Source organism: Mirounga angustirostris, unplaced genomic scaffold (genome assembly GCF_029215605.1).
Source record: "Mirounga angustirostris isolate CCGP_5_RB_7025 unplaced genomic scaffold, mMirAng1.0.hap1 SCAF_1, whole genome shotgun sequence".
NCBI lineage: Eukaryota > Metazoa > Chordata > Mammalia > Carnivora > Phocidae > Mirounga > Mirounga angustirostris.
In genome coordinates this window covers 57,632,883-57,649,809 of record NW_026991709.1, presented here as the reverse complement: position 1 = coordinate 57,649,809, position 16,927 = coordinate 57,632,883, and the positions used below count along the sequence as shown (strand labels likewise).

Sequence of the window (16,927 nt, the reverse complement as noted above, 5' to 3'; positions counted from 1 at the left end):
TTATATGCAACTGACAATTACTAACAGAAGGTTCATAGACGATAACAGAAAATCTGTTTCCAGGGGGAAGCTCTCCCCACCAAAACAAAAGGAGGCAACTTCCTGTATGTTAGGCCAAAAGACAGAACTTCCAAAAGAGATGCATTGCTGTTCCTCCCCCTTTGAAGACAAAACATTTATGTTATGTCAGAACATCCTATCTTCCAACAATTATCTTGAGTTGCATGTGTCCTACATAGAAAAAGTCATGGAAAAAATTGCAAGGCAGCACTAAAGCCTTTGTGAAACAAGTAATGAATATTTCTAATGCCAAGTATAATAGGGAAATAATTGTCTACAAAAGTTCCTCTCTCCCACTTATTGGAATATATCAGAGCTAGTAATAGAAAATGTGATTATTACTCAAGAAACAATAACAGAGTAATGGTTAATGATTTACAGAGTAATGAACTCTAGTATGAGTTTGAGTCTTAATTCCCCTATTTATTAGCATATAACTCTAGGCAAATGTTTTACTACCTCTGTAAGATAGGTGTCATAATAATATATTTTTTTGTTGTGAAGATTAAATGGGTTAAAATATTTGAAGTGTTTTTTTTAAGATTTTATTAATTTGAGAGAGAGAGGGGGGTGAGAGAAAGCATGAGTGGCAGGCAGGCTGGGAGAGGGAGAAGCAGACTCCCTGCTGAGCAGGGAGCCCGATGTGGGGCTTGATCCCAGGACCCCAGGATCATGACCCAAGCTGAAGACAGACGCTTAACCGACTGAGCTCCACCCAGGCATCCCTATTTAGTGTGTTTTGAACAGCCCCTGAAATATAATAAATTATTGACCAAAAATTGTTATTATTATTTGCTACCATTGGAGTAGCTACAAAATAATAAAATAAAATAACATTTTATAATAATAAAAATGTCAGTAATATTTTGGAAATTGAGGAAATTATTCAACAATTGAGGAAATTATTTTTTTCAACAAATACTTATCGTGTGCCTACTATGTACCAGACACTCTGCTAGTAAGGGTTAATATACTGAAAAATGTTATCTGGAGTGGCTGGGTGGCTCAGTCGGTTAAGTATCTGCCTTCAGCTCAGGTCATAACCCCAGGGTCCTGAGATTGAACCCCATGTTGGTCTCCTTGCTTGGTGGGGAGCCTGCTTCTCCCTCTGCCTCTCCACCTGCTTGTGAGCTCTCTCTCTCTCTGTCAAATAAATAAATAAAATCTTTTTAAAAAAATGTTATCTGGGAAAATTATAAAATCATACTTGAGAAACCTTTGGCAGAATCTGTTGAGTGGCAAATATCTGGTCTTTCTAGAGCATATTTGATTTTAATTTTGTTTTCATCTTTCAGGGGAAAAATCATGTAATGAACAACTGTATGTAAAGAGATATTCCATATACACTATCTCAGCAGGGAATTCATTTGATCTGAAATGCCCTGTGAAATACTGTACTAACAGACCTAATGTGATCTGGTGCAAGCTCGAAGGAAAAAGCTGTTTATCTCTTGGGTATAAACTTCAGGGATACACAAGCTGGAATGAAAATGAGAATATTTCAGTTTTTATTCTGCATTTTAATCACATGCTGCCTGGTGACACCGGGTCATACCGCTGTTCTGCAAATTTTTCATCTGGACTTGTTGAAAGCCACTCAGTAACCATTAATGTGACAGGTGAGTTCTACACCAAGACTATCTCATATTTTCTCATCATGTTTTAAGGAAAAGGAGGACCCAGATTCTCAAGCATTTATGTTACACACTGAAGTCATGTAAATCGGAAAGTTGCCACACTCCTCAGATTGGGATCTGTGTGAGCAAGTGTGTGTGTAATTTTGGGGTGAGGTAGAGAAAAATAGAGAAAAAATATAATAAAAGTTATTGTTCTTGCCTTTAAGGGGTATAGCATTTATTTGATAAATCCAATACTAGGCCACTGAAATACGGAAAAAATTACCAAGTGAATACCAATAGTAGTAGACAGCTCTCTATTCTTTGTCTTCTTTTCCTTTTATTTTTTTCTTCTACTTACCAATCCTTAACTTTTATTGATAAAAGTTGAAATTATATTTGTGGTGCTCAGACAATTATACACTTGTTAATAATTCATAGATTGCACAGAGAACAAACTGCACACAAAGAAACCAGACTCCCTGATGAGTTTTGAGGATGTTCATAGCTTTAGCTGCCTCCCCAGTCTCTCCCAGAGGCCCTCAATAGGCTCAAACATCAGGAAAACAGGTTGAGGTTAAGCTGGGCCAAACCAAACTGAATAAAACAAACAGAGAAAGCAAACAGAGAAGAGTAGAGGAAAATAAATGAATATGTTTAATTTATGAAACTCCCACATCATACTCCATGGTAAAAGAGTGAAAGCTTTTCCTCTCAGAACAGGAAGAAGAGGAGCCTGGGTGGCTCAGTTGATTAGGTGTCTGCATTTGGCTCTGGTCATGGTCTCAGGGTCCTGGGATTGAGCCCCACATCCAAACCCACATCCAGCCCCACATTGGGCTCCCTGCACAGCCTGATTCTCCCTCTCCCTCTGCCCCTCCCCCTGCTCATGCTGGCTCTCTCTCTCTCTCTCTATCTCTATCTCAAATAAATAAAGAAAAAAATCTTAAAAAAAAAAAGAACAGGAAGAAGAGGCTATCTGCTTTTGCCACTTTTATTCAACACTGAACTAGAGGTTCTAGCCAGAACACTTAGGCAAGAAAAAAGAAATAAAAGGCATCCAAATTGGAAAGGAAGAAGAGATAGTTTCACTTCTAAAATCCACAAAAGCTAGTAGAGTTAATAGATGAAATCAACAAAGTTGTATGATCAGCTAAAAAAAAAATCAATGGTATTTCTATACAATAGCAATGAACAATCTGAAAAGGAAATTAAAAAAACAATTCTATTTATAGTAGCCTCAAAAAGAATAAAATAAATTTACCTGGGAGATTTAAGACTTATACACTAAACAAAACATGGCTGAAAGAGATTAAAGAAGATAAAAATAAATGGAAAGACATGCCATTCACATTGGAAGACTTAAAATTGTTAAGATGGCAGTATTTCCCAGGGTGATCCACAGGTTCAATATAATTCCCATCAAAATCTCAACAACCTTTTTTTTTTTTTTGCATAGATGAAAAAGCTGATCCTAAAATTCACATACAGTTGCAATGACCCAAATAGCCAAAAAAAAAAAAAAAAAAACTTGCAAAAGAAAAGCAAAGTTGGAGGATTCACACTCCTTCATTTAAAAATTTGCTATAAAACTACAATAATCAAAACAGTGTGGTACTGGCAAAAGATATATATACAGATCAATAGAATAAAATTAAGAGTCCAGAATAAATCCATACATCTTTGGCCAATTGACATTTTTTTTTCTTCCAAGATTTTATTTAAGTTCAAGGTAGTTACCATATAGTGTAGTATTAGTTTCAGGAATAGAATTTAGTGATTTATCACTTTCATATAACACCTAGTGCTTATCACAACAAGTGTCCTCCTTAATGCCCATCATCCATTTAACCCATCCCCCCCACTTCCACTCCAGCAACCCTCAGCCTGTTCTCTGTAGTCAAGAGTCTCTAATGGTTTGCCTCTCTATTTTTACCTTATTTTATTTTTTCTTCCCTTCCCTGATGTTCATCTGTTTTGTTTCTTAAATTCCACATATGAATGAAATCATATGGCATTTGTCTTTCTCTGACTGACTTCTTTCACTCTAGTTCCAACCACATCATTGCAAATGGAAAGATTTCATTCTTTTTGATGGCTGAGTAATATTCCATTATATATATACCACATCTTCTTTAACCATTCATCAGTCAGTGGACACCCTTTGATCAGAATTTTTGTATCCTTTGGATAAATACCTAGTAGTGTGATTGCTGGTATGTAGGGTAGTTCTATTTTTAACTTTTTGAGGAACCTCCATACTGTTTTCCAGAGTGGCTGCACCAGTTTGCATTCCCACCAACAGTGTAGGAGGGTTCCTCTTTCTTTGCATCTCACCAACATCTGTTGTTTCCTGAGTTTTTAATTTTGGCCATTCTGACAGGTGTGAGGTAGTTTAAGATAAAATGCTTCTGCACAACAAAAGAAACTCAACAAAACTAAAAGGCAGCCTAGGAATTGGGAGAAGACATTTGCAAGTGACATATCTGATAAAGGGTTAGTATCTAAAATCTATAAAGAACTTACCAACTCAACACCCAAAAAATTAATAATCCAGTTAAGAAATGGGCAGAAGAAATGAATAGACATTTCTCTAAAGAAGACATACAAATGGCTAACAGACACATGAAAAAATACTCAACATCACTCATCATCAGGGAAATATAAATCAAAACCACAATGAGATGACCAGTTGACTTTTAACAAGGCTGCTGGGACCATTAAAATGGGAAAAGGATAGTTTCTTCATTAAATGGTGCTGAGACAATTGGATACCCATTGCAAAAGAATGAATTTGGACCTCTACTTCACACAGCATACAAAAATAAGTAAAAATGGATCAAATATTTAATATAAGAATGAAAACAATAAAATATATGCTTGCATAAAATTTTAATACTATGTTTCCCTACAGAAAACATAGAAGTAGATCTTCATGATCTTGGATTTGTCAATTTTTTGTTACATCAAAAGCATAAATACATAAATAAATAAATTGTACTTCATAAAAATTAAAAACTTTTATACATCAAAGGACACTATGGAAAGAATGAAAAGACAACCTATGGAATGTAAGAAAATATTTGCAAATCATATATCTGATAAGGGACTAGTACCCAGAATATATAAAGAAGTCTTACAACTCAACAACAAACAGACAAGCAACCAAATTAAAATGGGCAAAAGACTGAATAGACATTTCTTCAAAGAAAATATATAAATGGCCAATAAGCACATGAAGGAATGCTCAATGTCATTAGTCATTAGGGGAATGCAAATCAAAATCACAATGAGACACCACATTACACCCACTAGGATTACTAGAATTTTACTTTAAATGGAAAATTACAAGTGTTGGCAAAGATGTGGACAAATTGAAACCCTTATACCAGCAATGGTGGGAATGTAAAATGATCAAGCTGCTTTGGAAAAGGTCTGGCAACGTTTCTTAAAAAGGTTAAACATAGTTGCCACAAGACCCAGTAATATCCAAGTGAAATGAAAGTATATGTCCACATTAAAACTTGTACTTGAATACTTATAGCAGCACTATTCACAAAAACCAAGAAGTGGAAACAATCCACATATTCAGCAACTGATAAATAGGTAAAGAAAGTGTGTTATATCCATACAAAGGAATATTATTCAGACATAAGAAGGAATGAGATACTGATATATGTTACAAAATAGATGAACTTCAAAAACATAGTGCTAATTAGAAGAAGCCAGACACAAAAAGATTACTACTGTATGACAGTTTATATGAAATACCCAGAATAGAAAAAATCCATAGAGAAAGAAGGTAATTAATGGTTGCCAGGAACTGGTAGAAAGGGGTAATGGGGAGTAACTACTTAATGTGTAAGGAATTTCCTTTGGGGATGACGAAAATGTTCTGAAACTAGATAGTGGTGATGGTTGCACAGCTGTGAATGTCTTAAATACCACTGAATTGTATGCTCTCAGTGATTAAAATAATAATAGTAATGTTAATATGTATTTCACCAAGATAAAAAAATACTTGGATCAAAGAAGATCACCCTTTAATTAAAAGAAATGAGATGGAGCTTGTTTTGTGGCCCATAAACTGACCTTGAAGATTATTACAAAAGAGAAATTTCAAAGAGCTTTGGTGCACTGCAGCATGTCGGAAATCTACATGCAGACTTAGGCAGTTACTTCTTCTGTGGACACCATTCACTTGAATGCATACACTGTGTTTTTAAAAAAATTAATTTATTACTTTATATGCACGCTTTGGAGTCAGTCTTTTAACTCCCTTAAAGTAGCCCAATGAAGGAATCCATTTAAATCCCTTTAATATCTTTTAAATAACTTTAAGACTTCTGAAAGCAGCCTAGTAAGGGAATGCACAGTACTCTAGAGCTAGCTGCAACCCTCTATTATGAAGCATAGAAGTGTAGAAGGGATTTATGGCAGAGTTAGAGACTCTGCTTTTGCAAATGTGGGGTCAAAGACAATGCTAATTGCCAGCAAATATCCATGCAATGGCTTATAAACCTCTTTGGAAAGGAAGCTGTGTCTTAACCATCTTTGCTTCTCTACAAATAGAAGGCATAGTGTATAGCACATGGTAGGCACTCAATAAATATTTCTTTATAATTCTTAAATGAATTAAACGACAATCTATGCAAAGTGAAACAATTGCCTTTAATAATCTGGAGAAGCTTATACTGATGATTATGGAAAGAATGCTTTCTGGAGAAAATTGCACTATTAATTCACATAATGAGATATTGAATTTTTAAAGAAGTATTAATTTTTTAACTGGCAAAACAAATGATAAAAATAAGCCAAACTTGCAAAACATTACTCCCAGGATATTAATTACATGATGAAATATACAATAATTGAATGCTATTAGATTATTTATATAATGTGTGTTAATATAATGTATAATAAAATTAAATGCAGTGGCATTGAGTTCACATTCCTTGGAAAAGCTGCCTTCTTGTGTAATTCTCTTTTCCTTCATGGGAACCAATACCCTTCTGTACAAGAGAGAGGAATTCACCCAGTGTCAGGGGCAAGCCAATAAATACTTCTGACATGGAAGTGTCCCAGGGGGTATTACTGTGTCTCCTCTGTCCCATATTGGGGTCATTCCATGGCCACTACAGATGGTTGCACAGTTTGTAAAGTGGTAAAGGTGCCTGTTCTAGGAATCAAGTTGGGGCTAAAATTAGGATCGACAATCTGTCTCCCTTGGGGAGGAGAGGGCTGAAGAGAAGAAAAGCAAGAGGGGCAGCTTCTCCCTCCATCCCTGTGATCCCTGTGTCCTGGGGGGATGCGCTTGTTAGGATCATACTGGAGAGGAGAGGTAAAGATGGAGTGGTGAGAGGGAAAACTACATAGGAGACATGAAGGGCCTTTTAAGTTTTCCTTTGGAGATTTCTATTCGCCTAATTTCGTACTCTCCTACCTTTCTTATCACTTTGTGAACTAATGCTCCTGACCAAGGGGATTCCCCAGGACTTTTCTTTGGCCTTCTACTCCTGTCTGTCGGCAACCTTCGGTCTGGGACTGCCTCCCTGCTCTAGCTTCATGAGCATCTCAAACCTTCATTATCTTCCTTCCAAATATTCCAATCAGCCGTATGGACTCTGTGGCTTTAGTGTTTCCTATTTTGGTCCATTTCAGCCAAATATCTTCCTAATACACTTAATTTGCCTAATAAATTTCTTCCATCATGCCACTCCTCTATTGAGTCTTTGGCAGAGCATCCTCAGGGTTTCCAATGTTGGGCTTGCATTTAACCAGTATTCAAGGCCTCCCACAGTCCATGCCCACCTGCCTTTCTGGATTGTTTCTAGACTCCACTTTGAGTCTCTGCTCCAGCCCAACAGCCCTATCTGCCATTGCATGTCTTCACCATGTCCTCTCACCTTTCATAGGGAACCCATTCATCTGCCTCCACTCACCACAATTCTGCCCTTCCTGTCAAGCCCAGCTCATTTCCCAGTTCTTCATGAAACCTTCCAGGGTTCACCCTAAGCGAAGTGATTTCTCTTTTCTAGCATATTTCATGTCATTTAAGCTCTGTGCCTCTTATTTATCAGACAATTCCTTGTACTGTAGTAATGTGTGGAAATGTTCTTTATCTCATGAAGAACTATAATGTCCTGGGAAGCAGAAACTGTGTCATGTTTTTCTGGGTCATCCTTGCTTCCAAATGAATTATTTCAGAATTGGCTTTGAACTGGGCACGTATTTTCCTTTCATGAAGTGATGAAAACCAACATAATAGGGAAAAAGTCAAAGAAAAATTCCTTTTCCTTCTGTACCTGGGAATACTCCATGAATTGAGTACTGAAGGAGAAAAATATAATCTGAAATTATATTTAAGGATGATGCTTTTCATAAAAACAACGTCAAAGTATGATAAAAAATATTTCATTTTCTCCCCTTGAAATATCTCTTTTAGGGGCTATTGCGAATTTTCCTGTTTTCGTATCTGACTCTCCTTTTCTTTTTATGGTCAAGTTAAGAATTGGCCCATGTAAAAAAAAAAAAGAAAAGAAAAGAAAAAAAGAGTTGGTCCATGTAAGAACAGGGCCGTGGCAGAGTCAGGGCTTGGATGCTATTGGGAAAGCAATATTCTCCCAGAATGAAGAAAAAACGCTTTGCAAAGCAAAGCTCCAGGAGAAAAGTTGACAGCTGGGAAACAGTCACTGGAATGTACATTGACCTGCAGCTCCATCCTCCCCAACTTGCCCTTGGTCAGTCCCCCATTAGGAAATTCACAAGGGCAGGTTGTCATCCTCTCAGCAGAAAAGTGGGGGTGGAATGAGTGGGCACGAAGTGGGAGGCACCATCTGTTTCAGAATGATACTCAGCATGTCATCAGAAGCATCCTTTCCTCACACTCACTTGGAGCACCTGCTGAATGAATATCTTGTTTTTCCAAGCTGGAAGGTGTCACACAGGCTGTATTCTATCTTTATACTTAAGTAATGGGGAAGAAGGAATCAAACCAGACAAAGTTTGTCTTGTATGTACAGTCTTTCTTCAAGCCTCAAAATAAACCCAGAGATTTATTTTGTGTCCGTGATCCTGAGGTGATGATTTGCCAATTGTGCAAATTCCCGTGAGCTGGGTTACTGGGTTCTGTTGGTGTGTAAATGTGGCCATCCCCTCAGCTATTAGCTCTGACTCTGGACACGCCTGAGTATTCTTTTTACAACCAATTTCACTTCTTTATCTTGATTTTCTATTTCAGAATGGACTAGAAATAATTCAGAATACCCTCTGATAAGTAAGTATCAAACTAGTCGGATAAAATTAAGGAAACTAGATTATTTGGTGGTCGGAGAAATAATAAAAGTTGGATTTTCCTAACTGAGTGGATTTGTTCGTATTTGGTTATCTATGTGGGAACTTTTGTCCCTATTTCTATTCATAGCCTTCCCCCAGACAGCTGTGTCTGTCATCATTGGTAATGACTTGGCAGCTGTCCTTGCCCAGGCAGCAGCTGCAGCATAAACAATGCAGGATTTCTTACCATTCTGAATTACATAACCACTGTTTGCCCAGCCTCAGTATCTCCTGACCATCTTTACAAGCCAAGCACATGTGGAAGCAAATGGATAATGATGTTAATATATTTAGAAATAAAAATTTCCTGCATAAAAAATTTAACATATATACAGAATTAATGATGTGTGATGCATTCTGTTAGTTTTCTCTTCCGCTGCAATTCATGTTTCTAATTTTTTTGTGCTCTATTAAATTGTTTCATGACTCATCGGTGAATTGCAACCTAGCATGGACAAACAGAACCTTAATGCATGTTAACATTGATCATAGCAACGAGCACTGGCTGTATGTCCAGCAAAGCGTATTTGGTGATAACAAAGGTATCTTGAGATAAGAAAAATACTTAGTATTTGGAGATCCCGGGGAGTTATGAGACGACAAAAAGCCTTTGTGTTAAAGGAACTGGAATTTAGTATCAGAAACATGTTGGCTTAAGTCCCAACAGCAACTCACTAGCCATCTGACCTTGGGCAAGTCTTGGAACAATAACACTTTTATCAAGGCATGAAACTGGCTAAAAATAATGGCTTCCTTACTTTCCTTTAGGAATGAATATGAGAGTTAAGTAAGACGATGTCAATGAAAGAGCTTGGTGAAGTGCTTGCTCAGAGCTGTTTTGGGTATTGTTTTAGAGGGGATTAACCCTAGCAGAATAAAAAATTCTTACAAAAGATGAATTATAACCCAGAGCCACCCACATATGCTCATCAATAAAGCAAGAGGTGGGTGAGAACACTGAGGCCCAGGGTTCTTGGGGAAGGCTTCTGGAGGAGAAAGAGAAGCATCACCTGGAAATCTTCATTTAAGTTGTGACAGTGCAGAAGGTATTACTGATCCTAGTATATCTCCAATTTCCTAACTGTCTTTAGCATTGACTCACATTTCAGATACAACCAGTGCCTCAGGACCACCCTCCACAGAAATGACGGATGATAGACAATGGATGCTTTATAGTTTGCTTCCTTTGGGGGCATTGCTTCTGCTCATTACCTGTTTCTACCTATTCTGCTGCCTTAGAAGGCACCAAGGTGGGTTCCATCTTCCATCTGTTGCTATGTGCCACACATTTGGGGTTCAGTTACTAGAGCTGATTAATTTTTAGTTGGTTCCTGTTGTTTTCTTTCCCAATATTCTGTGAGGAACCACGGATAATGATTTCCTCGGGGACAACTCATCCTTCCACCAGAAAGACAGATGGATTAATTCAGGTCCCTTCCAGTCATGGTGAGACACGGCCCCCACAGCACCGTGCTCTAGGCAGGGGTTGTGATAAGGAGGGCACATGGCTGGGACTTACCCATTCTACTTGTGTCAATCTTAAGTTAATGGGACAAGCAGCTCTTCTAAACTTTAAGGGTATTGAAAGGGAGGTTTAAAATAATCTCTCAGGTCAACATGTCTAATTTGAATTAGTCTCATTCTCTTTTTCACAGCCACACCACATCATGCCAATCATACACACCCTTGTCTAAACGAAGACCAAATGTCCCCAAAGGAAATTCCTATGTCTGTACTTTCTGATGCCATCATAAACATGCGCCTGAATTGAACCATCACCCAAAATTACAGCACTTGAAAAATGTGGGTTTGGCTAGGATGGGAGAGGTGTGACATCTTAGAAGCAATTCCTTTCTGCTTTTCTACGAATTCCTTCAGAGTCATGAGCAGACAATCAGAGTAAGAGAGAGGTGTGGGGAGAATGCTGATGTCGCTCTAATCCGAAACACCCCAGCTCTCTCTCTGTCTTTATTGTTCCCTCTGCCATCTCCTCCCACCATTTGCCACACTGGAAGCTGCAGTGTAGCTATAGAAATGAAGCTAGACAGAGCATCCTTTATTTCTGCCACAAGAGAAAGCTTTGTCTGGGCAAAAGTACTTCTGGAATTTTGTGGTAAGGACTTCCGGAGCCCAGAACCTTCTCAGAATACTGAGGGAATCCTCTGTAACCCTAACTTTACATCTGCAACTCCAAGACTCTTGCCGTGGTCCCTCCCCAGCTTTCACCATCTTTATTGAGGCTGCTTCAGAAAACTTTAGAAAAAGAGGCAGGGATAAATCCTTTGACCTACCACATCTGGAGTGAACTGGGCCAGAGGAGATCCTGGCCTCTGTAGGTGAGGGGATAGCAGTGTGTCTGACATCGAGTATAGCATATCCCCAGCACAAGGATCTCCAGCGTGTTTAAAGTGATGTACTAGATCCTGCCCCTTCCTCTTGGATAAGCTGTAGGGCTCTCTGGAGTAAGAAGTAAAGAACCAGTGAACAAAAGGAGCAGCATGAATGCACACAAACTGAGGCGTATGTGCCTTGCTGGTCACAGCAAATAAACAAGCCAAAACTAGTAATAACACTGCCATGCCATGCAAGTGGGTGGACATGGGTGGGGAGGCATCCCACCTCTGCTCTAGACACTGAATTTCAACCTAGCAATCAGATTCCAGAACGCATATTCTTACCACAACCTCAACTTACAGGGAATTGGGGAAGAATTTTGTGTTGTTCTTTACTCTTCTTGGTTTCTTATTTTTCTTTTTCAATTCTAGCAGAACAAAAGAAGCCTTCTGATACTGCAGGAAGGGAAATTAACCTGGTATGTTCTATGTATTTGTTAAAACAAATGCAATCTATGTTATACCATGTTCATCTTAATATATTATTTTAAATTTAATAAGGCTATGTAACACTCACCCTGTGCCAGGAACTGTCCAAATGCTCTCCGTATATTGACTTGCTTTAAAAAAATGTGTTTATTTTACATTTACCTCCATCTGCAGCAAAGATTCTTCAGGATTAACAAGACTCATAATAAGTGGCCTTTTGGAAAGGCATGAGTGGCAGTGCAGACCAGAAGTAGAAAAGTCAGAGAGTGGATTTTATAAACCTTGGCTCTGCTCTTGGCCTGTTATGTAACCTCAGGTTCTTCATTTATTCTCACAAAAAATACCTTAAAGTCTTTCTGGAAAAGAGTTGAGAGTTAATGAAAGAATGAACCATAAATTATCTCATAAAATAATGTGTGATTTCCTCCTAGATCACCAGCAGATAAAGAAACTTGACCGGAAAAAGTTATTATGCAAAAGTCTTTCATAATGTGTGTGAGCTCATCAAGGAAGAGACCTCCCAGGCAAAGCCTAGGGCATTTTGGAGGCAGGGCCAAGTTTTCCTACAAGTTCTTGGAATATAAAATTAGGCTTTTTCTTTTGGGTTCAATGTTGTGTAAATATTGGAACTCAAAAAAAAAAAAAAAGCAAGCTGAGGCAATACATTTCTGAAAACATTTTATGAAGTTCTTTAGTTAAAAGCAAATAGTCATAATTAAGGTACTGTAAAGGAGCTTTGTGTGTGAGTGCATGTTTCAGGGTAGAAGGGTAGAGATAAAGATGTAGTAACCTTCTCAAAAGTTCCAGAAGTGCCAAAGGCAGATATCGCCAATGATTTTACATATAATATTAAGTGACACTCAGCATCCCCACCAGGTTGCCCACTTTTAAATCAAACCAAATGCATTCAACTTCAAACTCATATTAAGTTTTTAGTAAGCGGCAATAGGCAACATTGTGTTGGGTGCTAAGGTTTTGTTTCTTCAAGCAGGAAAATTTTCTTAAATGTTGTTTTCTTACTTCCTGTAGTGAACACCAATGAACTACATTCTGTTACCATCAGGACTGAGATCTATGAAACCATTTAAAATTATAATCTAAATAGTTCCTTGTTAAATTAAGCCCAGGTTGGTTAAAATGTAGTCATAGTTCTTCCTGTGTAGGCTGGACAAATTATTTATGATCTGAAGTTGAATTCAAGAGGGATTCTGTGTGTGTGTAATTATTCGGGAATTTTGTTTTAAGATGTCTGTGTCTTTCACAGGAACTCAGAGCTTTGTGCCATTTGAGTTGGCCAACATTTCAGAAAATAAAGTGGTGTAATATTAAATCTTTGAGACTAAAGCTTTCTTAGGAAGGTACTTGCATTGGAACCAGTGGAATAGAAATCCAAAGGAGAGAAAGGAACTGGTAAAAACATGGCAGGTACATATAAAAGCCAAGGTTCTTGTCTTATTCCACAATGGTCCCTGGAGGGTATACTAAAAAACACTGAGCTGTGTATTTTTTTAAAGTGCTTTGTAAACTGCAAAATGCCATACAAATATAGAGTAGGATAGCTGCTTTGGTGTTTGTCATCTCTATCAACCACAGTGTGGCATGCCAGCTTGTGGCATCTGCCCACTTGACTGAGGTGCCATGGGATACAGTCAGCCACAGAGCACCATGTTTTCTTTAACCTCATTCATTTTAATTAAGGTTTCCATGGAAACCAGCCATCTTTTGGGAAGGGAGACAGAGTTGACAGGGACAAGGGAGTTGACAGACATACATATTGTAAAAGTACAACAAGGATCTTGTTGACATATTGAGGATTTATGGCTACTTATTAGGTCATGTGACAGTTTTATTCTTCAGCGCTTCTCTGGAGACTTTAACCAGGCTCCTTCGAATGGAGGTTGGGGCACTTTTCAGCTGAGTCAAGAGACTGGGGAGGGTAAAGCGATTCCTGCTTCGTTCAATCATTCAGCTTTAGTGTTATTTTCTGGGCAGCCACCTCATCAGAGGGAAGCAGGATGCTCAGCAGCTAATACTTAGCTTCTCGGGATAGGGCCAGACAATAATTTGTGGTAGAATTCTGCCAAGGAGGGGTAGGAGATGTACTACTTCACATACCAAATGAGGACGACAAAGGACCTGACAAGGCATGTAGACTGTCAAAGACAGTGGACTTCATGCCTTCAAGGAGTTAGGCCAAACTTCAAGAACATAAATTGACTGACAAAACTGGTACTTAAAAATTGAAATAACACCTCTTAGCATTAAAATGGTATCTTCATTTTTACCAGGTAAGGTTCTTGTAGAGCTAGAAATGTTCTGTGACTTCAAAAGTGACTAGTAAGAGCACAAAATAACTACTTGGGAGGAACACAGTGGTTCTAAGCCTTTCATCTTTCAACAAGTGAGAATCTGCTACAGATGTAGGTGTCAGCAGCAGAAGTGAGGAAGAGTAAATTATCTCTGTTGGTGTATTAACTCAATTTAGCATCTACTTATAGTTTGCTAATTGTATGCACTATCACATCCTTAGGTGGTAGTTAAAACAATCTTTTTTTCTCTTATAGGTTGATATTCCCCAGCCCTTTAGGAGTGAGCAATCAGGAACTTGTACTTATGATAATGACCCCTGGTTCAAGGTCCAGGAAGAGTCTGAAGTTTATTCTAACCCATGTCTGGAGGAAAACAAACAGAGCATTGTTTATGCCTCCCTGAACCATTCTGTCCCTGGAATAAACCCAAGACAAGCAAGGAATGTGAAAGAAGCACCTACAGAATATGCAGCCATATGTGTGAGGAATTAAATTTGATCTTGATCTCCAACAGTGATCACTGAATGATCAGCATGTCAATACCATTATCTGAGCCCAACAAAATGTCCAATAATATTCCTTGACCTGAGAAGTTTCACTTCAAGGAGGTTCATGTTGGTGTTGGGTCTTAAGGGTCCATAGGACAAGTGACTAAAATTTCTCCCAAAATACTGCAAGGGAACTTTTTTATATTATAGCCTTGAACAACACAAAAACCCTCCCCTCCAAAACTGACTGGTATTATGAGTAGCAGGGTAGTAGAACTTTTAAACTTAGCTACATTTTACCCAATGTACAAAGTTAGTATATTTTTTGGAGGATAAGAGACACAGGTAGGCAAGAGAGATTTGTGTTATCTGGATTAGTTCACTACACTCTCTTGACAAAGAAAGAATGTCCCAATTTGACTAACTAACCATCAACAAAGTAACGATGGTATGCTTATTTCTGGTCATTCTTCCATGATGAGAAATTTTCCTCTGTCCATCTCATACTGGGGTTTCTTAAATGTAAAGAAGAAATCATTTTAGACTTGATATAAGAAAAGAATGGGAAGGATAAATGGTGCAATTAAGATGTGGAATACACCAACTAATGTAGAGTAGATGTTGCCCATCCCTGACAAATGGTTTTATCGACCCTGTTACACTGCTAAGCAAACACAGGTAGTAATTGAACTATTGATGTGTGGTGCGTTTATAAACAAAGTTGTGACTCAGTGTTTGGGTCACATGGACTAATGTATATAAATGTGACGTAATGCTGCTAGACTAATATACTTGGGGTTGTCTAAATAAATATAAAAATTAGTGAAAAAAAGTATCATCCAGCAAGTGCAGACTGATAGCTTAAACTGCATCATGGCTAACCTGATAGCAAATGAAAAGCACAGTTAATGGAATAGCGAAAAGTCTGGAATATTTCATTGGCCAAAACAGGTCGCCATACTTTCATTAAGCACTTCTGTATCTTGCTGCTCTTCTTACTAAGGAATCAGGGCAAATCATACATAGCAAAGTGGTACGCTTTCATAACAATTCATTTTAAAATACTGTAGTTGCAGCCACTTGAGTCCAGCAAGAGGAGATGGTTTCAAAGTTTCTGAATTTCCAGAGTACTTGAGTCTAATTATTTCAGAAATAGCCTACAACTTTATTCAACAGCTTGAGGCTATTAGGATTCTCAGGTGCTGCTACTAAATAAGGCAATACACCTCATACAAAGTGGACAGCAAAGGTTGGGATCCATTTGAACAAACAGGTGAGCTGCTGCACAAATGAATGTGGGGTGTGTGTGTGTGTGTGTGTGTGTGTGTGTATAGAAGGAAAACTAAGTGACTTACAGAAATGGTAAAAAGAGAAACCAACAAAATTGTTTCAGTTTCCTAAAAAGTTCAGAATACTAGAAAAAATGGATCATTACAGAAAATGTACGAAAATAGTGTTTGAAATTATGGCGATGGGAGTATGATATCCCACAAAATTTTTTATCCCATAAAGATAAAACTGGGAGTTTGTGGTGGAGCTTTTCTTCTGGAACAACACTGGCATTAAGATTGTGCTCCTTAGATTGGGATTGTGGGTATTGCTTTAGACTCACTGTTATCAAGCCAGTATGATAGTGCCATACCTGGAAATTTGAGCAACTGGTTCTAGGTAGGCTCTTTCAGCCAAGCTGCATTTATAAGCAACTACGTACAAAAGATATATTAGAATAACTGTTTGCGGTATTCTTAAATATAGAAACAGGAAGTATGGGGAGGATACATTTAGCTGCCCTTATCAGATAAACACACAGCTGAACAGTTCCTTCATAATTTTCTTAAATTTAAGCAACAAAATATTTTTGTCTATTGTTTAGGATATTCTTAGCTTGTCTTATAGTAAAGATAATGTTGATAATGATTTTACCTCTACAATGATTTATTCTTACATTTGTACCGTGCTGCCAAAATTCCAAACCACTTATGTTTTTATTGCTTCTTAATAAAATGTCAGAATTATATATGTATTTCCCAAATAAACCTATTTCAGTATTATTTGCGTGGCTTATTTCACTAATAATAAGGTAATGAATAATAAAGTTATTACAACTTATTTGGAATCAATTTGGTATTGGCTTTTGTACTAAAAAAAAATGCGTGGACATGAAGTAGAAAAGTGATTCTCAAGCCTAATGGTACTTAAAAACAGCCTCCAGAACTTGATAAACTTCAGATTACCAACTCCTAGCACTAAGAAATTCTCATTCAGAAGATCCAGAATATAGGCTCTACAATTTTCAC

General features: G+C 37.8%; 1 protein-coding gene across 1 annotated transcript in view; it reads left to right on the top strand.

The window, feature by feature from the left end:
* Positions 1–16,671, top strand: part of BTLA (B and T lymphocyte associated) — a 31,969-nt gene extending 15,298 nt beyond the window's left edge. The window contains exons 2-6 of the mRNA XM_045902861.3: positions 1,356–1,679; positions 8,917–8,952; positions 10,121–10,261; positions 11,777–11,823; positions 14,398–16,671. Of these exons, the coding sequence (XP_045758817.2) occupies positions 1,356–1,679; positions 8,917–8,952; positions 10,121–10,261; positions 11,777–11,823; positions 14,398–14,634 (785 nt within the window). The 3' untranslated portion in view covers positions 14,635–16,671. The remainder of the gene's footprint in view (positions 1–1,355; positions 1,680–8,916; positions 8,953–10,120; positions 10,262–11,776; positions 11,824–14,397) is intronic.
* Positions 16,672–16,927: the final 256 nt, after the last annotated feature.